Consider the following 22,033-nt stretch of genomic DNA (forward strand, 5'->3'; position numbering starts at 1 on the left):
AGGGGGCTGGAGTTGGGGATCAGTGGTAGAGTGCTCTCCCTAGTGCACGTGAGGCACTGAGTTCATTCAAACCTCACACCCCCACATTAAAAAAAAAGGGGGGGGGGGGTCAGGGATATAGCTTCGTTGTAGAGTGCTTGCCTAGCATGCACAAAATATAAATAAATAAATATTCAGACCATAACTAACATCCACTATAACATCTCTCACGTTACATTCCTTGGAAAACACTTTTTTATCTCAGACATTTCTGCCCAGCCTTTTGAACAAAATTTAAACTACTCCTTAAAAAATAATAAAATAAAAAATATGCCATAGGGAAACAAATGGTGGGACTAGAAATGATGCTGATATACTCTGTGATCCTTGATTAGGAAATACTGCTATGTCATCCAGTCATCAAAGGGAGCTCCTGAGAAAAAAGCATTGATCAGCTCCTCTCAATAAGGGAAGCATGCGGTATTTGTGTGTGCACCATCCCAAGTTCATGGGGCATAAATACACAAATATCCTGAATAGCTCCAACAATATATTCTAAAATTTATTTATTTATGGTATTGGGGATTAAACCCAGGGTCACTTAACCACTGAGCCACATCACCAGCCCTTTTTTAATATTTTATTTAAAAACAGGGTCTCACTGAGTTGCTTAGGGCCTCATTAAGTTGCTGAGGCTAGCTTTGAACTTGCAATCCTTCTGCCTCAGCCTCCCAAGCTGCTGGGATAATAGGCATAGGCCACTGCCCCCTGGCTACTCCTTAAAACTTAAAAGGAAGCTGAGGAAGTTCAAAGCCAGCCTCAACAGTGAAGCGCTAAGCAACTCAGTGAGATCGCTAAATAAAATACAAAACAGGACTGGGGATGTGGCTCAGTGGTCAAGTACCCTGAGTTCAATCCCAGGTTAATCCCTGCCCCCCCCCCCCAAAAAAAACCAGCAAACTTGAATTCTCAATCACACTACCCAGGTCTCCCAGTGCAAGACAGAGAACCCTGGCAATGCCCTATAAGAAAAAAAAAGAAAGAAAGAAAAGAAAAGAAACACAGCAGGATTCCAGAAGTGGAAGCACAGCCAGACACGGTGGCATCTCAGCCTCAGCAACTTACTGAGGCCATAAGACAAAATAAAATATTAAAAGCATGGTGGTGGTGATTGGGAATGTAGCTCAGGGGTAGAGTGGCCCTGAGTTCAATCTCCACTACTGGGAAGAAAAAAAAAATGAGAAAAAAAGAAATTTCTTAAGTGTGTTGAAAGATATTCCACCAGACAGTTTCTTTCTTGCCAGGTTCTTCTTTTTTATTTTCTTTTATTTTTAAAGGTAAAGCTTCCAGTGTCCTACTTCTAATCCTACTTTGTACCTAAAGAACAGGAGGCAGGTACAGAGGGGGAAGAGATCTAAAGCATGCAGACTAAAATGAAGAAAACTGATAAAAGGCAGGCAAAGAAAGAAGCTGCAAGAGAGGCATATGAGAATGGCTACTGCCCTATACCTCAATTGATAAAAAAAAATATTACATAAAACAAAAGACTAGCCTTCACCTAAGAAAAAAAGTGCCCATCACTGAACCACTTAAGCCTAAAATTTTTAGGTTCTCATGGCAACCTAAGTCAGCACACTGCAAATACTGTATATAAAGCACATATTTAGAGGCTTAACTAGTAAATTCAAAATGTGACATATGTGCAATGTGGGCGACAACATTATTCTGGGAACTTTAACTTTAAAATCTTCCAACTTTTATTTGCAGTCCCAAAGATGATATAACAGAGTTAACTATGGAGAGGGTGTAAGCTCAAGAAAAAAAGGTACAAAGAATATAAATAGAAACAAAGAGATGAAAGACAAGAAGAAAATTCAGACTATCAGGAAAAAAAAAAAGTGAACATCTCTCCCACTGTGAATCAACCTGTAAATAAAGGCTTAAAAAGTAAGATTTCTGAAGACATACATCAAGATAGCATTGGGAACTTCCTTTATGTGAGCTTAGTCTAAAGAGGACACGGTCACAGAACTGACAGTTTGGCAAATGTGGCACCGATTGCACAGCAGTCTAAAGAGAACAGTGTTTTCTTTCTCTCTTCTAGGAGTTCATAGAACATGGCCATTTAAAACTAAGAAACAATATCAGAACAAAAGGATGGCTATGGTGTCTGGGGATTGTGAGAGGAAGACCAGACTTTAGGAAGAAAAATTAGAATTACAAACCTACTAGTAAAGAGATGTCAAGATTATGTCTCACAAAAAAAAAAAAAAAAAGAAGATGTAATACCCAATTTTCTCAGACAGTAAATGACCTGTGGGAAGGTTACCTCCACCTATCTGCCCATAAAAGCTCCGTTTTGACCCATGCATATCTCTTGAAAATATTTTAAGATGTTATGGCTGCTACCTACCTTAAAAACACATTTTCTGTTAGCTCACTGGTAGAGAACTTGCCTAGCATATGCCCTGGATTTCAACCCCAGTATCAAAAAGAAAGCAAAACAATCCACATATCCAGGCCATTTCTGTTAAATTGTTAAACTGTTCTGTTAAATTTCTACTTTTCAATAAGAAATAAAAATAGTTTTGAATGTGACTATCTTCCTAACTCTCTAAAAGAATTTCTGAAATGAGACATTGAGTTTACATTGCTGATTAACAGCTTGTTTAAAAGTATACTACTGGGCTGAGGTTGTGGCTCAGTGGTAGAGTGCTTGCCTCGCATGTGTGAGGCACTGGGTTTTATTCTCAGCACCATGTATAAATTAATAAACAAAGGTCCATCAACAACTTAAAAAAAATGTATGCTACTACATGAGCAGCATGGTGGCATACCCCTGTAATCCCAGCTACTTGGTAAGCTAAGGCAGAAGGACCACAAATTTCAAGGCCACTTTGGGCAACTTAACCATACCTTGTTTCAAAATTTAATAAAGGGTAGAACACACCTGTAACCATAGCAACTTGGGAGGCCAAGGAAGGCGGGTCACAGATTTAAGACAAGCCTCAGCAATCCAGAGAGGAAGATCACGATTTAAGACAAACCTCAGCAACCTAGCGAGGCCCGGAGCAATTTACTGGGACCCTGTCTCAAAATTAAAAATTTAAAAAAGGGATGGATAGATATGTACCTCAGTGGTGAAGCAAGCCTACGTTCAATCCCTAGTACCAAAAATAAAAATAAAAGGGCTGGGGATGTAGCTCAGTGGTAGAGCACTTACCTAATATACATGATGCCCTGAGTTCAATCCCCAGTATCAAAAAAAAAAAAAAAAAAAAAAAAAAGTCATACTACCACATGAATTGCTTACAAAATAAAATTACTTCAGTACTGTCATGAGACTGAGTCTCTAAAAGTAGGAAAAGAGCACAGCATTGGGGCTGGGGTTGTGGCTCAGTATGTGTGAGGCCCTGGGTTTGACCCTCAGGACCACATAAAAATAACTAAATAAAATAAAGGCATTGTGCCCAACTACATCTAAAAAAATAAATATTAAAAAAAAAAAAGAGCACAGCATTGTTCTGCTACTTAACAGACGGAGGTTCAAATAAGTTACTATCTTTGCTGAGGTTCCTAACTTGAAGTTTCCTCGGTCTATAAAATGGTGGTATGCAGCCATCTCTTACTCTCTTGCTTATACATGTGTGTATATGTGTCTACGTCTATGTCAATGTGAGATCCAACAGAGCTAGAGCTAGTTCTTTCATTACACTATACCTTAGCATACTTTCTTATCAATGACAAATATGTATAATTAATTATTTTTATATATTTTTAGTCGTTGATAGACCTTTATTTATTTATATGTGGTTCTGGGAATTGAACCCAGTGCCTCACATGTGCCAGGCAAGTGCGCTTCGGCTGAGCCCCAGCCCCATACAATTAATTTTTATGCAAAAATGTACTCATCAAATTAACACCAAGAATAATGACTAAATGTTTTATTTTTATTTTTTCTTTTTTTTTTAATTTTTTATTGTTGGTTGTTCAAAACATTACAAATTTCTTGACATATCATATTCCATACTTTGATTCAAGTGGGTTATGAACTCCCACCTTCACCCCATACACAGATTGCAGAATCACATCAGTTACACATCCATTGATTTACATATTGCCATACTAGTGTCTGTTGTGCTCCGCTGCCTTTCCCATCCTCCACCCTCCCCACCTCTCCCCTCCCCTCCCCTCCTCTCTCTCTACCCCCTCCACTGTATAACCCTGAGGGTCTCCTTCCATTTCCATGCAATTTCCCTTCTCTCTCCCTTTCCCTCCCACCTCTCATCCCTGTTAAATGTTAATCTTCTTCTCCTGCTCATCCCTACTCTGATCTTAGTTACTCTCCTTATATCAAAGAAGACATTTGGCATTTGTTTTTTAGGGATTGGCTAGCTTCACTTAGCATAATCTGCTCTAATGCCATCCATTTCCCTGCAAATTCTATGATTTTGTCATTTTTTAATGAGGAAAAGGGAATGGTATCGATTAATGCTGGGATTGAAATATTTCTTTCAGAAACATATCACATCTGCTAATGACTAAAATATCTGATTCAATTAATTACCCTGGATGTACAACAAGTAGCACTGGTGGCTATGGAATTCTATAATATTAAAAACTCAGCCACATTTTCACTATAGCATTCTCTACTGTGTTGAAGACAAGACAGCAAAGACTACAAACATTGCCAACAGCATTTTTACTGTAATTTTCTAGTAAGACAAAAATAAAAAATAATATTGGGAACCAAAGTCCCATTTTAGGGACATTTCAAGGAAAGGAATCTATGATTATAAGAAATTAAAAACATTCCTACGTATCTTTTTTTTAATATCTATTTTTTAGTTATAGGAATCTCTTTTATTTTTATATGGTCCTGAGGATCAAACACAGTGCCTCACGCTTGGTAGGCGAGCACTCTACCTCTGAGCCACAACCCCAGCCCATTTCTGCATATCTTATTAGAAAATGTATGTGTGGACTTAAACTAAAAGGTACTTTTAAAAACCTCTAGCTAATAACCTTAACTATAATAATCCACAACTACTTTTCAAGCACTTCTGAAAGAACACAAAATAAAAACTGAAGCACTCACTGGTAATTAAATACTCACTAGTATTAAATAATTGAAACACTGAGCAACGTGACATTCAAAAAGTGGACCTACATGCCCATAATCCCGTTACTCCGGTGGCTGAGGCTACTAAGGGAAACCCTGTCTCAAAATAAAATAAAAACAGCTAAGGGCCCATTTTAGTGGTAGAACACAACAATAACAATAAAAAGAAACTAAAAATCCTTGTTCAGTGAGTAGATACAAAGAATAATTACCAAAATAATGTTAGTATAATCCCCAAATTCACTTTTGTATAAATGTATCCACTCTATTTTGTTTATTTTTATTTGCTGCTCAGGATCTAACTTAGCACCTCACACATGCTACTCAAGCTCTCTGCCACTGAGCTTACAGCCCTAGCCCATGTATCCACTCTAAACAACGACAAAAGCATTCACAAATACACCACAAAACAACTTGCCTATTTGGCTTTTGATTCTTTCAAAATATTTTTCAAGGCTTTTTTTTTTCTTTCTTTCTTTCCTTTTTTTTTTTTTTTGGTGGTACTCGGGCATTCTACCACTAAGCTACATTCCCAGCTCCTTTAAATTTTTTATTTTGACGGAATCTCATTAAGTTGCTCAGGTTAGCCTCGAACTTGTGATCCTCCTGCCTCAGTCTCCCAAACTGTTGGGATTACAGGTATGTGTCACAACACACCAAGCTTGAAATCTTTGATATTCTTTAACTCACAATCATCTCTCCTTATTAAGCACATTTTAAAGTACGTCAGACCTAATATAGCATTTATTGTTATCTCTTCTCTCCCACTTATTAAAGGACTAGTTTGTTCCAAGTATGGCATTATCTTTTCAAAGATAAGGTTTAGGCACTATAAAATGCCTTGAAGGAATTATCTGTCTTGTCATGGCTGATAAGCAAGACTTAAATGGAGACAAACAGGCCAATGAAAAACATTCGGGAATTGTTCTGATTTACAACCATCATTATAAAATGATGGGGGGGGGGGCGCAGAATCATCTCTTTAAAATTTGAAATCTACTGTAAAACCATCTTCTCCAAGAACTCCATCAATGGGGCATTTGCCAACTAGACATGTACCTCCACATGAGGGAAGAGGCAGCAGTTGCCTGTCCAGGATGATGCAGAAGGGATTCTTTCATTGGGTAGACAAGTTTCCCTCCATGACCTTTCCGGTCCTTTCCTAACCTCAGGAACTGAGATTTCATTTAAAAAGTAGAGGCAATGTGTGGATGGAAGCAGCAGAACAGAGTTGGGAAAATGTAAAGGCCTGGGCTTCTGCTTCTAAAGTGAACTTAAGGAGTTTCATTTTGCTCATTTATAAAATCAAAATTAGAGAAGGAAAATCTGAGGCTTCAAACATTCTGATCCTATGGCTTACTTCCTCTTCCTCTTCCTCCTATGCCACCTACCACCACTTTCCCACTGCTATACCTTACCATAATTAGGCAGCTTTTTTTAAGCCTCTAATTAATGAAACACAGAAATTAAAACCTTAAACTTTCTTTTCTATTTCTTGCTCACTGCAAAATGTGCAACATTTTATCAAGAAGTAGTTAATGTCACATAGTTCTTGATATACTGGCTTTTCTTTGAACTCCAGTGACAGTTTTAACAGTGATAAATTGTAAGCAAGGAGTATGTTACCATAGGGACTCACTAGGATTTCTGGGGTGGATCCAGCAGAGTTGTTTCTTTTTTTCTTTCTTTCTTTTTTTTGGTCAAAACACTTTCTGATAGTCTAGATCTGACAATTCAGAAAGATGATCTAGGGGCTGAGGTTGTGGCTCAGTGGGAGAGTGTTTGCCTGGCATGTATGAGGCCCTGGGTTCAATTCTCAGCACAACATACAAATAAATAAATTAAATAAAGGTCCATCAATAACTAAAAACATATTTAAAAAAAAAAGATGATCTGATTTTTCTTCAGCAAGTTGCCTTCAGGAAATATTACCATACACCACATATGCAATTCTGAATAAATGTGAAAAAACATTTATTGGTTCTCTCTTGAAAAAGCTAAATAGTCCCCTCTCTATTCATAAACAATTAAAATACAAACTCAAATGAAGTTTCAAGAATTTATGTATGCTGTTATTTATTTCTAAACTACCAAACTGTATGAATTTTATTTAGTATTCTTCTAATTAAGATTTAAAAGTTCTCCGAACTTTAACAAATACTGGGCTTTCCTACATTATTACATTAGAAATATATCAGACACACAAAATTATAAAAAACAAAACTGACAGTATTGGAATATAGAAGTTAAGATCAAATTTAGATAAAGGTGATATAATTCAGGAAGATGAATGGTCACTCTGCTAGTGTGTAGCCACTTATCTCACCAGAGACCAGAGTTAAAAGATATGTTAGGCAAGGTGCTCTGGGGGCTGAGGCAGGAGGATTCCAAGTTTGAGGCCAGCCTCAGCAATTTAGTGACATTCTAAGCTACTTAGTGAGATCTTGCCTTAAAATAAAAAATAAAGGAATAAGTGCCTCTGAATTCAATTCCCAGTGCCTCCCCAAAAGAAGACATCTTTTTTTAATGAACATTTTTAAATTTTTGCTCTAATTAGTTATACATGACAGAATACATTTTGACACTATACACAGATGGAACACAACTTCTCATTCCTCTGGCTATACATGGCATAGAGTCACACCAGTAGCGTGATCATACATATATACAGAATAAAAATGTCCAGCTCATTCTACTGTCCTTCCCATCCCCAGACCCCGCCCCCATAAAAGCAGATATCTTGAAGGAAAGATAAAATCATTTACAAATCTGATATGTGGATCTGATTTGTCAGAGAAGAGAATCAGTCAGAACTGAAAATGTTTCTAAGTTGTAAGCTTCCTGGAACAGACTGAAGTCATTATATGAAAAAGTCTTAGCCCAGAACAAAGTTACACCAGACAAATGAACATTAATAAACAAAAATAGCACTTGATCTTATAACAATCAGTTCTCTTAGGCCTGATCCACAATAACTTGAGACCTAGAAAGCACCAGAAAAAAAGCTCAAAAAAGTCCCTGTATTCATAAAAGTCTTCCACTGACCTCAAAAATTAACAACTGCAAAGCCTAAATAGAAATACCATAAGAAAATACATTGAAAATCAAATTCTTAATCATTTTATAAAAGCAAAACAGTAATCTTAACCCAAAAAGGGAAAAATGAGTCTAAATAGATAGGATACACTGTTGGTCAAAGGTAAGATAGGCAACAGGCATTGAAAGAGTCCACAAGATGTTATATCTGGTTTGGTGACATTTACTCACCTAAGGTTTCCTGTTATGTGCCCATAAGGATTTGTTTTTGTTCCTTAACCCCGCCTGTAACCTAAATTAATTCAATAAAGAGGGTCTGCAAGCTTTTTTTTTTTTTTTTTTTGGTAACGGGGATCAAACCCAGGGCCTTGTCACGCAAAGCAAGCACTCTACTAGCAGAGCTATAGCCCCAGCCCTGCAAGCTTTCTTTTAATTGCACTTATAATGTACCCAGAAGCTATTAAATAGAAACAGTATAAAATAAAAACAATGACTATGTAACAAACATCGTGTCTTTCCATGATTATTTCTCATAAACTTTTAAAGGGAAGTGGGAAACAAAGCCCAGAGGATAATTTTGCTACATTAGTTTAATATCAGACAGCCTAGAGGCAAAAAGGAAAGACACAGGACACAAGAGGATGCAAATTCCTAGGTGCTTTATTCATTTTTACTACTAGTTTACAATTTCCTTGATTTCATTTGGAAAAGCGTGTCTTGGTCCAAAAAAGCAAAAAAGACCAGACTGCCAGCAGTATCAGATTCTCTTTTTCTTTTGAGCTACAGAAAACAGCCAAAATCAGGATTATCTAGGAGCCTTCTTTGTTCAAGCAATATACAATCTGTTTCAAGATCACATAGCTTCGGAGCTGGGATGTAGCTCAGTGGTAAAGCCCTTGCCTCCATGCATGGAGCCCTGGGTTCAATCCCAGTTCAAAAAAAAAAAAGATCACATAGCTTCACAAAGCTTAAACTTTACCAACATTATGTATTTCAATGGAAGTCCGCTTACATTAAAAAAAAAAAAAAAAAAAAAAACCTCCTTGTCAATGACAGAGGGATGGGGTTGTGGCTCAGTGGTAGAGCACTTGCCTAGCACGTGCACAGCCCTGGGTTCGATCCTTAGCACCACATAAAAATAAAGGTATTGTGTCCAACTACAATTAAAAAATAAATAAATATTTTTTTAAAAAAAGACAATGACATAGGGTTGGGGTTGTTGCTCAGTGGTAGAGTGCTCACCTAGCAAGTGCACAGACTGGGTTCGATCCTCAGCACCACATAAAAATTTTTTCTAAAACTTTAAAAATAAATATAAAGGTACTGTGTCCATCTACAACTTAAAAGAAAAAAAAGATAATGACAAACAAATTCACAGAATTTCGATTTTAGGTTTTCTTCCTATTCCTAGTCCTTAATACAAAACTCAAAATACCACTGGACCATATAGAATATTCAACAAATAATTACTAAGTATCTACTTTATGCAAGGCCCCAAGATGGGTAAACAGTATGGATTATAAAATGTCCTCTGTGTACTGCATTCACATCAATACCATACACTCATACGAAGGCATATATTGTTTACATACATACATACATGAAATCACAATTTGATCTCTAATATCAAATAACAACTTCTATAATTTTTCTACCTTACAAACATTCTTCCTGGTTGTATACAAATCCACATTTCAAAGCTAGCTCTTGACTCTTTTTAATTCCTGCTCATTAATATAACAGGGAAATTTTACATTTCTCTGAATTAAAGTCTTTCAGCTTGACAAAAACCAAATGATCACAGGAAGAAAAACAATCAAATTAGAAGCACTAAACTGTCTTTCTTGGTGCTTGCCTCTCCCCCTCATTAACATTTCTCAAAGAGGAATAATACCACTGTGATGCTCCTGTTACAGATCATTCATGAAGTTACCAACTGAGCCAGACCAGACAGACTCCATCAACTGGGCACACAGCCACTCACCATTACCCTTTGTTTAAAGTCTCAACTGCCATTCAACCCACATTATTGTGCTCCACTCAAGCCCATAAACATTTTTTTAAGAGGAAACAATCAGGAAACTAAAACAAATGTGTTGCTTAACTAGAAATGAAGAAAAGACCAAATTCATATGCCTCACAAACAAAAATTCTTTTAAAGTGATGGCTCATTTAAGTTTTCTATCTGAAAGAGCAGTATTATTTTATCAGTCTTATCTGCCAAAAAAAAAAAAGAAAAAAGAAAAGGCCAGGCGAGGTGAGGCATGCCTATAATCCCAGTAGTTAAGGAGGCTGAGGCAGAAAGATCACAAGTTCAAAGCCAGCCTCAGCAACTTAGTAAGGCCCTATCTCTTAATAAAATATTTTTTAAAATGGCTAGGGATGTGGCTTAGTGGTAAAGTGCCCCTAGGTTGAATCCCTGGTACAAAAAGAAAAAGACTGGGGCTGTAGCTCAGTAGCAGAGCGCTTGCCTAGCATGTATGAGACACTGGAGTAGATCCTCAGTATCACATAAAAATAAACAAATAAAGGTATTCTGTCCATCTACAACTACAAAAACAAAATTAAAAAGAAAATTAGTTATAAACAAATAATCATTAAAATTTGTTTTATTAAAAAAAGAAAGAAAACTCAAAATATTGATTTGAAAAAGCACCAAAAAAAAAGAACTCTGTACAGTAAAAGCAACAACACAAGCAAATATCTACATTACTGAAGCCAAGATCCCCAGCATCCTTTTGCCTGGCAATAAGGAGACTGTGAGAGGAAAGGGGGCTCCCGTCCAAAAAACCATGATCTCTGACATCACTATTGTAAACTCAAATGAATTTAAGAAGGGTTATGCAGAGCTCTGTACTAAATCTTATTTAAAGGTCTTTTTGGATTTAAATCACAGAAACCTCCTTCAAACTAGCTTAAGCAAAAACAGAAATTAATTAAAAGGATGTTAGAACACACCATCTAAATTTGTGTCCTGAGTTCTATGAATTCAGGTGACCTGTTTGTTCCCTAAAGACTTGAATCTCAGTTCCAATCTCAAATTCCTAGAAGAATCTGATTTGCCCAGCCTGCATTGAGGTGCCCACTCCAGGTCCAGTAAGATGTTAAAAAGTGGGGAAAAGGTGCTGGGGTTGTTGCTCAGTGGTAGAGTGCTTGCTTAGCATGTGTGAGGCACTGAGATCCCAATCCTCAGCACCACATAAAAATACATAAACAAAAATAAAGATACTGTGTCCATGTATAACTAAAAAATATTTTTAAAAAATAATGGTCCACTGACAACTAAAACAAAACTTAAAAAAAAAAAAAAGTGGGGGTAGGTCACAGAGTATAATAGGGGTAGGGACTATGCCTATCTCCCCAAAAAAGATACACAATACACTAAGCAATAAGGCTATTTCCATCCTCAAAAAGCTTGAAATCTCACTGAAAAAAACAAAGAGAGATATTATTAATAAAATACTAAGTCCTATAAATTGTAATGGAATTAATGAACAGAAAAGCTGAGTGGGGCATGGGAGCATAGGCCTGTAATCCCAAGACTTGGGAGGCTGAAGCTGAAGTTTGACGCCAGCCTGGGCAACTGAGTGAGAACTTGTCTCAAAATAAAAAATAAACTGGGCACAGCGGCACAGGCCTGTAATCTCAGTGGCTCAAGAGACTGAGACAGAAGGATCGAGAGAGTTCGAAGCCAGCCTCAGCAACAGCAAGGTACTAAGTAACTCAGTGAGATGCTATCTCTAAATAAAAATACAAAATAGGGCTGGGGATGTGGCTCAGTGACCAAGTGTTCCTGAGTTCAATCCCTGGCACCAAAAAATAAATAAATAAAAATTAAATTAAAAAAAAAAAAAAAGGATCGGGGATATAGTTCAATGGTACAGTGTCCCTTGATTCGATCCCCACCCCCCAAAAAAGAAAAAAAATTAGCTATGACAAATAGGAATTGAACCATGAGCAGAGAGGGGCTAAAGAACATTCCTAAACACAAAATGTTAATGCTTGCTCCTTTTGTTCTTAGCCATCTGAGAAATATGGACCTAAGGAATATAATCTTTTACCACAATCAGTTTCCACCTTAAATACCCATGCTGAAAGTCTGCCATAATGCTTAAAATGACTATGTGGCTACAAAACAGTCCTACTTCATCATGCAGAAATCACCAGCTAGCAGACAAATGTCAAATAGTTATAAGCATCAAGTTGTCACCACCCCTCTGACTTCCTTTCTCTCCCTGGCCCCCACAGAACTCTTACTCAGACAGCACTCAGAATCAGGCAAGTACCCAATAAATGGCAAAGGTTTCTCACTAGTAATAACCCATCCAACCTAGCATGGTAAGTCAGCAGCAGCATCACCCCAGGACAGAAAGAAACACTATACTACATGCCTGCACTGTGGGAGAAGGGCACTGGTGCAGAAAAAAGACTGTTTCCCACACACAAAAGTTGCAAACACAAAAAAAACTGGGGAAAGCCTACAGTAAATTACCTGTACAAAATATAAACTAGCAAAAACTTTAACAGATGTCCAAATAATATTGGGTCAAAACAAAGTCTAATCACATTATTACCAAATATTACACATTCCCACAGTCTCTGCAAGAGCTTGCATCAGTCTAACAGGTAAAAAGAACAGAAAAAAAATGGTGACAATTTCTCATTTAGCAATCTTTTGCTAAAGAATAGCAATGTTTAGATGTAAATCTGAACCACTGACCTTTCAATCCCTTGTACCAAAAAAAAAAATTTAAAAAAATACAAAAAGGACTGGGTTCAATGGTTCAGTGTCCCTTGGTTTGATCCCCAGCACCACCAAAAAAAAAAAAAAAAATTAGCTATGACAAATAGGAATTGAACCATGAGCAGAGAGGGGCTAAAGAACATTCCTAAACACAAAATGTAATGCTTGTAAATCTAAACTACTGACCTTTCAAAATTAAAAAGTATAACACTACAAAATTAAACAGATTTGAAACCAAAAAGTTTCATTTTGTACAACCTCCAAACTAAACTCATTTCCCCTCAAAAATAAAGTTTCAATGGAATGTTAATTTGGGAGAGTAAGTAAAAATTACTCAACCCCATTTCATCAAAGGTGAATATAGCTATCACAAAGTTAGTGAACAGATCTTTCTAAAGCCACACTCTTGTACCTATGAACACATCACAAAGATGGCACATTCAAACCAATTAAGTGAAATCCCTCCAGTATCTCAATGCAACCACTAAACTAGAACTCACCATTCTACTTCACATTTGCTGACATATTTAAAACAATTTTTTTTTAGTTGTCGAAGGACCTTCATTTATTTATTTATATGTGGTACTGAGACTCGAACCCAGTTAACTCACGCATGCCAGGCAAGTACGCTACCACTGAGCCACAACCACAGCCCAGCTACCATTTTTTTAAAGTGGAGGCAAAGAAAAATCAACGTATTAAAGATGTTTTGAAAAATCGGTCCACTTCTAATAAGGCAGGGAGACAAGGTTGGTCAATTCAGTGTCACACAGAACTTCATAAGAGTTAAAATGCTTTAAATAATTTAGGATACTGAAATATACTCAGCCTCCTTTAATTAGGCTTTCTTATGCCTTGAAGGGGAAAAAAAGGTACGATTTTTTAAAAAATGTTTTTTTAGTTGTAGATGAACACACTGTATCTTTATTTATTTTTACATAAATAAATACATACATAAATAAATAAGGCTGGGGATACAGCTGAATGGTAAAGCACGCAAGTTCAACCCCCAGTACTGCAAGGGGCGGGGAAGTTCCTTAGCAGAAAGAATATGGAAAGTCATGGGCTGGGGTTGTGGCTCAGTGGTAGAGCACTTGCCTAGCATGTATGAGACACTGGGTTCAGTTCCCAGCACCACATACAAATAAATAAAATAAAGGTCCATCAATAACTAAAAAGTATTAAAAAAGAATATGGAAAGTCAAAATGGCACGTCTACTGGACATAAAACGCAACTAAAACTGTTCACGAGTCTGGAACTCACTTAAGTTTAAAATAAATATAAACACATAGCTTCCACAGCATATAACTACAGAATACTCCAGAACAGTACTGCTAATTAATTCCATACGAAAATTTTTAGTTTAAGGAGGTTCTAATAGCTATTTTTTTATTGATTTTATTTTTTTTAAATACACAACAGTAGAATGCCTTACAATCCTTATTACACATATAGAGCACAATTTTTTGTATCTCTGTATATAAAGTATGTTCACGTCAATTTATGCCATCATACATGTACTTTTTTTGCATTACAATTCTTAATACAGACATATACCACAATTTTTCATATCTGTTTGTATATAAGGTATGTTGACACTCAATTCAAGTCTTCATACATGTACTTTGTATAAGGATCACATTCCATCATCCTTGCTAATCCCCTTCCCCCTCCTTTTCCCTCCCACCCCTCTTCCCCATCTAGAATTAATCTAATCCTCCCATGCTCTCCCTCCTTATCCCACTATGAGTCACCCCCCTTATATCAGAGAAAACATTAGGCGCTAATTTAATGACAAGAACAAAGTTACAATCACAAAGATCTCATTAAGAAAACTGTCTTTAGGGGGCTGGGGATGTGGCTTAAGTGGTAGCGCGCTCGCCTAGCATGCCTGAGGCACTGGGTTCGATTCTCATCACCACATAAAAATAAAGATTTTGCGTCCACCTAAAACTAAAAAATAAATATTAAAAAAGAAAAAGAAAACTGTCTTTAGGGGCCAGAGTTGTGGCTCAGTGGGCAGAGCGCTTGCCTAGCATGCATGAGGTACTGAGTTCGATCCCCAGCACCACATAAAAAAATATGCAAATAAATTGGTATTGTGTCCATCTACAACTAAAAAAAGAGAAAAAAAAAAAGAAAACTGTCTTTAGTCAAGTGCGGTGGTGCACATCTGTAATCCTAGCAATTCAGGAGGCTGAGGCAGGAGGAGTTTGCAAGTTCAAAGCCAGCCTCAACAACTTAGCAAGGCCCTAAGCAACTTAGCGAGACCCTGCCTCAAAAAATTAAAAAGGTGCTGGAGGACTGGGGCTGTAGCTCAGTGGCAGAGCACTTGACTGGCATGTGTAAGACACTGGGTTCGATCCTCTGTGTCACATAAAAATAAACAAAATAAAGGCATTCTGTCCATCTACAACTACAATTAAAAAAAAAAAAAAAAGCAGGGGTGGGGGGCTGGAGTTGTGGCTCAGCAGTAGAGCGCTCACCTAGCACGTGAGAGGCCCTGGGTTCGATCCTCAGCACCACATAAAAATAAAGAGATTATGTTCAACTACAACTAAAAAATAAACAAATGAAAATAAAAACAAAAAGCAGGGGTAGGGGGTTAAGGATGTGACTCTGTAGTTAAGTGTCAATCCCAGGTACATAAAAAAGAAAAAACTGTCCTTAGTAAACTACACAACTCAGATAAAGATTCTTGATACAGCACATGCCTGTAATCTCAGATACTCAGGAAGCCTAGGCAGAAGGATCACAAATTCAAGGTCAGCCTGGGAAACTTAATGAGAGCCTGTCTCAAAACAAAAAGGATTGGATTCGAAATACAGCTCCACGGTAGAGTGCCCCTGGGTTCAAATCTTTATACTGAGGGAAAATAAATATTGATAAAATACAGTTTACAAAACAAATAAATTTAAATAAACAAATTAAAATTTTCATTTACATTTTAACTCTAAATGTGACCTAATTCTGGTCACCTAATTAAACTAGGAAGAGACCTAGTCTCAAAATAAAAAATAAAAAAGAACAAACATAGTGGTGCACACCTGTAGTCCCAACAATTTAGGAGGCTGAGACAGGAAGATTTCAAGTTTGAGACCAGCCTCTATTAGAAACCCTATTTATTCATTTGTTTGTTTAAAACACAGAAGCTTATTTAGTAGACTCTCACGTGAAAAAAAGACACAATGATGATGAATCTAGAAAACCATATCATCAAGTACTCCACAAACAACAATGAGGTAAAAGATTCTATGGGGAAGGCTGGGGTTGTAGATCAGTGGTAGAGCACTTGCCTAGCATGTGTGAGGCACTAGGCTCAACCCTCAGCACTGCATAAAAATAAATAAAAAAGTAATGTGTCTATCCACAATTTAATAAAAAAAAATTTAAAAAGATTCTATGGGGAAGAATAACTTGTTTAACTTGTTTAGCTAAATATTTCAGATGAATGTATTGGACTTCAAGAAACAAGTATCCTTTATATATATATATATATATATATATATATATATATATATATATATATATATGCAAAACAAAATACACCCAAAAGGACCAGGTGAGTCGGGGATAGTGATTCACACCTGTGAACCCAGAGACTCAGGAGGCTAAGACAGAAGGAGCAACTTAGTGAGGCTTTAAACCATTTAGCTCTGTCTCAAAAAAAAAAAAAAGTCAGGGATGTGGTGAAGTGCACATAGGTTCAGTCCCAGGCACCAAAAAAAGGCAGGGAACCAGACAAGGTGGTGCATGTCTTTGATCCCAGTTACTCAGGAGGCTGAGGCAGGAGGATCCCCAATTCAAGGTCAGCCTGGGAAATTAAAAAGACCCTGTCTCAAAAAATAAAAAGGTCTGGAGACACAGCTCAAGGGGCCAGTAACCCTGGGTTTAATCCACACACATACAACACCCAAAAGGGAAATTTTACTTCCTCTATATGGCACTGCTAGGCTTTTTACATGTTATTTATTTTACCTGGTTGACCACATTACTGACCTATGAGGTAAGCAGTATGTCTACTGTAACTGATGGAAAAGGAAAATAGCAGTACCAACACTGTCCCAGTATTCAGTGCCTAGCATAAATTACCTCCAATTAATTCTCCCATTACCATGTCAGGTAAGCATCTCCACTTTAAAGAGAAGAAAACAGACCCAGAAATGTTAAGGTCCCGTTGGTAATACAATCATTAAACCTACTATGCTAACCTTCCTCAGATGTTTATAAACCCCATTCAAGTCATATCTTTTTTTTTTTTTTTAAGTACTGAGGATTGAACACAAGGTCACTTAACCCCTGAGCCACATCCCCAGCCCTTTTTATATAGAGACTGTCTTAGTAAATTACTCAGGGCCTCACAAAATTGGTGAGGCTGGCTCTGAACTTGTGATCCTCCTGCTTCAGCCTCCAGAACCATTGGGAATTACAGGCATGTGCCACTGTGCCCAGCTAATTCCCTAGATTTTTTTTTTTTAGATGTTGACAGACCTTTGTTTTATTCATTTATTTATATGTGGTGCTGAGAATCAAACCCAGTGCCTCACACTTGCAAGGCAAATGCTCTACCACTGAGCCACAATCCCAGCTGATAATTCCTCAGATTTTTAATAAAAATTTTCTTGTTTCTACTTGTCTTGCCTTTTGACCATGTCAAGTATACCTCAGCACCTGTAGCAAAAATACATACATAAATTTATGATTATATTAATAGCAGTCAACTTCGGGATGTTAGAAATTTCATTCCCAGAAAGTCTACAAAGTCAGCTCAGGAGGCTGAGGCAAGAGGATCATGAGTTCAAAGCCAGCCTCAGCAAAAGTGAGGCGTTAAACAACTCAGTGAAATCCTGTCTCTGAATTAAATACAAAACAGGGCTCAGGATATGGATCAGTGCGAGTGGCCCTGAGTTCAATTCCCGGTACACCCCCCCCCCCAAAAAAAGAAAGGCTACAAAGTTAATCTCTAGTCAAAATTAAACTTGTGAAATACCTGAACTTCCATGATACATTCTAACTATTACCAAAAATAATCAGGCATAAAAGAATAGTTTTTAACCAAAGGCTATTTGAAAAAAGGGTATTATGTTCTCCTGACACTAAAATAAAGACTTATGTGTTAAGTACTCTAAGGGCTGTAATACCTCTATGGGACTAAAGGGTCAATGAAATTAAACTTCCAAGACCTGAGGTTTAATATTAAACTCCCACTATTACTACAGAGGAGGAAACTGGAAGGGGAATCTAGATCCAAAAAGCATAAACAATTAAGCAGACCAAAACCAGCAGTAAGTCTTATTTTAGCCTTGCATAGTGGTGCATGCCTGTAATCCTAGTGGCTCAGGAGGCTGAGGCAGGGAGATCTCTAGTTCAAAGCCAGCCTCCACAATTTAGTAAGGCCCTAAACAACTCAGTCTCTAAATAAAACATAGAAAGGGCTGGGGGTCTGCAGTTGTGGCTCAGTGCTTGCCCAGCACATGTGAGGCACTGGGTTCAATCCTCAGCACCATTTTTAAATAAATAAATAAATAACAAGGTTATCATGTCCATCTACAAAATATTAAACAAACAAAAAAAAAGGGGCTGGGGATGTGACTCGTGGTTTCGTGCTTCTCAGTGGTTAAGTGCCCCTGAGTTCAATCCCTGGTACCAAAAAAAAAAAAAAAAGTTTTTTTCTCATTATGGTGATGCACTCCTGTAATTCCAGCTACTCAGAGACTGAGGCAAGAGGATCTACAATGTTCAAGGCCACATTGGGTAACTTAGTGAGATCCTCAAAATAAAAATTAGAAGAAAAGGAGCTGGGGTTGCGACTCAGTGGTAGAGCACTTGCCTAGCATGTGAGGCACTGGGTTTGATTCTTAGCACTGCATATAAATAAATGAACAAAATAAAGGCCCATCAACATAAAAAAAAATAGAAAAGGTGTTGGGTGCAGTGACACATGCCTATTGGGAAGCTAAGACAGGAGGATATCTAGTTTGAGGCTAGCCTCAGCAATTTAGTAAGACCCTCAGCAACTTAGGGAGACCCTGTCTCAAAATAAAAAAATAAAAAAGAACTGGGAAAGCAGCTCAATGGTAAAGCAACCTTGGATCCAATCCCTAATAGAAAAATAAATAAAATTTTTAAAAAAGAATTTTTTTAAAATTTGTTATAAATAAAAATGGCTGAGGATGTAGTTCAGTGATAGAATGCTCCTGGATTCAGTCCCCAATACCACCCAAAAATAAAACAAAGTCTTTTACATAACTGGAAGATACTCTGAACAGCTTTGTTCATACTACAACAAACAGAAGCTTATGACTATCTTCAAAATGCTCTTAACCTAAAAGTATTATTAATTCTAACTAGGCCATTAATGCCAAGGTTCTGTAAATATATCTGCACATAATATGGAATACCTGAGATCAGTCCATCCCTCCTACAAAATCCATTCATACGAGGTTGAGGCTATAGTTTCATGGTAGAGAGCTTGCTCAGCATATGCAAGGCCCTGAGTTCAATCCCCAGAACCAAAAAATAAAATAAAATTCATTCACACAGCTATAAAACAAAGGCAGAAACTTGCTAATTCTTGTTCTCTTGATACTTTTTGAAAACACTACACATTAAAGATTGGCAATTATCATTGAAATAGAAATTAGAAAGTATGCTATAAACTATTATTTGGGTTACTGTTATGTACTTCTACACAGACACACTTGAATCTTCAGGTTTGAATATGTCAGTGGACATTCCTCTGGGATTGGCAATCCATACGAAAACAATTAATTCTGATTAACTCAATAATCTATAAAATCTACAAAAGAAAGCAAGATAGCAAAATAAAAAAACTCCCTGACCTCAAGAAGCAATACATTCAGGGCTGGGGATGTGGCTCAAGCAGTATCGCGCTCACCTGGCATGCGTGCAGCCCGGGTTCAATCCTCAGCACCACATACAAACAAAGATGTTGTGTCCGCCAAAAACTAAAAAATAAATATTAAAAAAAAAAAAAGAAGCAATACATTCATAAAAAGGAATGTGCCTAGATGCATGCTACAACATATACAGGCCTTCGAAAAACATAATAATGAAACAGGCCAAACACAACAAGGACAAATATGCATGATTCTAGTTACATGAAATATTTAGAAAAGGCAAATTCATAGAGAAGAAAATAAATTTCAGGTTACCACAGGCTGGTGTAAGAGAAAGATGGTGAGCTGTGCAATGGTTTCAGAGTTTCTGTTTATGGTGATAATTTCACAATTGAATTTAATTAATGTCACTGAATTGTACATTTCAAATGATCAAGATGAACTTAATGTAACACATAAAACCCTGAAAAGAAAATCAAAAAGAAAAACTTCACGACCCTGGATTTGGTAATGCTGTTATGGATATGACTCCAAAAACACAAACAACAAAAGCAAAAATGAACAATAGGACTACATTAAATTTTAAAACCTTGCCAGGTGTGGTGGCACAAGCCTATAATCCCCCCAGTTCAAGAAGCTGAGGTAGGAGGATCCCAAGTTCCAGGCCAGCCTCAGCAAATCAGTGAGGCCCTAAGCAACTCAGCCAGACCCTGTCTCTAAATAAAAAATAAAAAAGGTCGGGGGATGTGGCTTAGTGGTTAAGTGCCCCTGGATTAAACCCTAGGGACCAAAAAAACAGAACAAAACTTAAAAACCTATGTGTATCAAAAGACAAATAAACAGATGAAAAGGCAACTGAAAAAAGGGGGAAAAGGGCTGGGATTGAGGCTCAGTGGTAAAGCGCTTGCCTAGCACATGTGAGGCTCTGGGTTCAATCCTCGGCACCATATAAAAATAACATAAAGGTCATTGTGTACACCTACAACTAATATTAAAAAAAAAAAAAGAGAATGGGGGAAAACAGCCTCCTCCGCAAGTCTATAATCCCAAGGGCTCAGGAGGCTGAGGCAGTAAGGTAGCAAGTTGAAAGCCAGCCTCAGCAATGAGAGAGGTACTAAGCAACTCCGTGAGACCCCATCTCTAATAAAATACAAAATGGGGCTGGGGATGTGGCTCAGTGATTGAGTGCCCCTGAGTTCACCCCCATCCCCCAAAATGGGGGAAAAGCCAGCAGTAGCCACAAGCCTGTAATCCCAGTGGCTCAGATCAGATAGGGAGGCTGAGGCAGGAGGTTCACAAGGTCAAAGCCAACCTCAGCAATCAATCAATCAATCAATCAATCAAGCAAGGCACTAAGCAATTCAGTGAAACCCTATCTCTAAATAAAATACAAAATAGAGCTCAGAGGTCCAGTGCCCCTGAGTTCAATCCCTGGTACCAAAAATAAAGAATGGGGGGAAAAATCTGCAAGTTATATAACCATAAGGGGTTAATATAATACTCAGAAAATAAGAATTCCTGAAACTCAACAATAAAAAAACACCCTTGTGGTGACGGGGACCAAACCCAGGACTTAGCATGTGCTATGCAAGCACTCTATCACTGAACTTACTACATCCCCAGAGAAATAATACAATTGAAAAATGGGCAAAGGACTTGAACAGACATTTCTCTAAAGATGTCAAACAAAAGGGCTGGGGTGTGGCTCAGTGGTAGAGTACTTGCCTAGAACGCATGAAGCACTGGGTTTGATCCTCAGCACCACATAAAAATGAAATAAAGATATTGTGTCCACTTCCAACTAAAATATAAATATTAAAAAAAAGATGTCAAACAAAAAGTTCAAATTCAATATCACTTAACTTCAGAGATGCAAATCAAAACCATAAGAGAGTGTCACATGCCTATAATCCAATGACTCAGGAAGCTAACCCAGAGGACTGCAAATTCAAGGCCAGTCTCAGCAATTCTGCAAGACCCTCAACAATTCAGTAAGACCCTATCTCAAAATAAAAAATACAAAAGACTGGGGATGTAGCTCAGTGATAAAACCCCTCTGGGTTCAGTCCTCAGGACCAAAAACAAAAACCCACAGAGTGATTACCTCACACCCATTAGGATGGCTATGAAAACAAAACAAAGCCAGAAACATATGATGTAGAGGATATGGAGAATTAGGAAGCCCTGTGCAAGATAGTGGGATCATAAAATGCTATAGCTGCTATTGAGAACAGTATGAGAGTTCAAGTAGGATTATCCTATGACCCAGCAATCTCATTTTCTGGCACATA

General features: G+C 37.4%; 1 protein-coding gene across 4 annotated transcripts in view; it reads right to left on the bottom strand.

The window, feature by feature from the left end:
• Celf1 (CUGBP Elav-like family member 1) overlaps positions 1-22,033 on the bottom strand; it is an 83,375-nt gene that overhangs the window by 56,426 nt on the left and 4,916 nt on the right. Inside the window, exon 1 of one of the 4 annotated variants that reach the window (XM_058583970.1) lies at positions 19,725-19,743. The exons of the other annotated variants lie outside the window; for them this stretch is intronic. Coding sequence (XP_058439953.1) covers positions 19,725-19,741 — 17 coding nt within the window. The 5' untranslated portion in view covers positions 19,742-19,743. Of the gene's footprint in view, positions 1-19,724; positions 19,744-22,033 lie in introns of those variants that run through there. 4 annotated transcript variants of the gene reach the window in all.

Source organism: Marmota monax, unplaced genomic scaffold, assembly GCF_021218885.2.
Source record: "Marmota monax isolate L192 unplaced genomic scaffold, Marmota_monax_Labrador192_F-V1.1 WCK01_AAM20220418_F8-fsc00047, whole genome shotgun sequence".
Classification (NCBI taxonomy): domain Eukaryota; kingdom Metazoa; phylum Chordata; class Mammalia; order Rodentia; family Sciuridae; genus Marmota; species Marmota monax.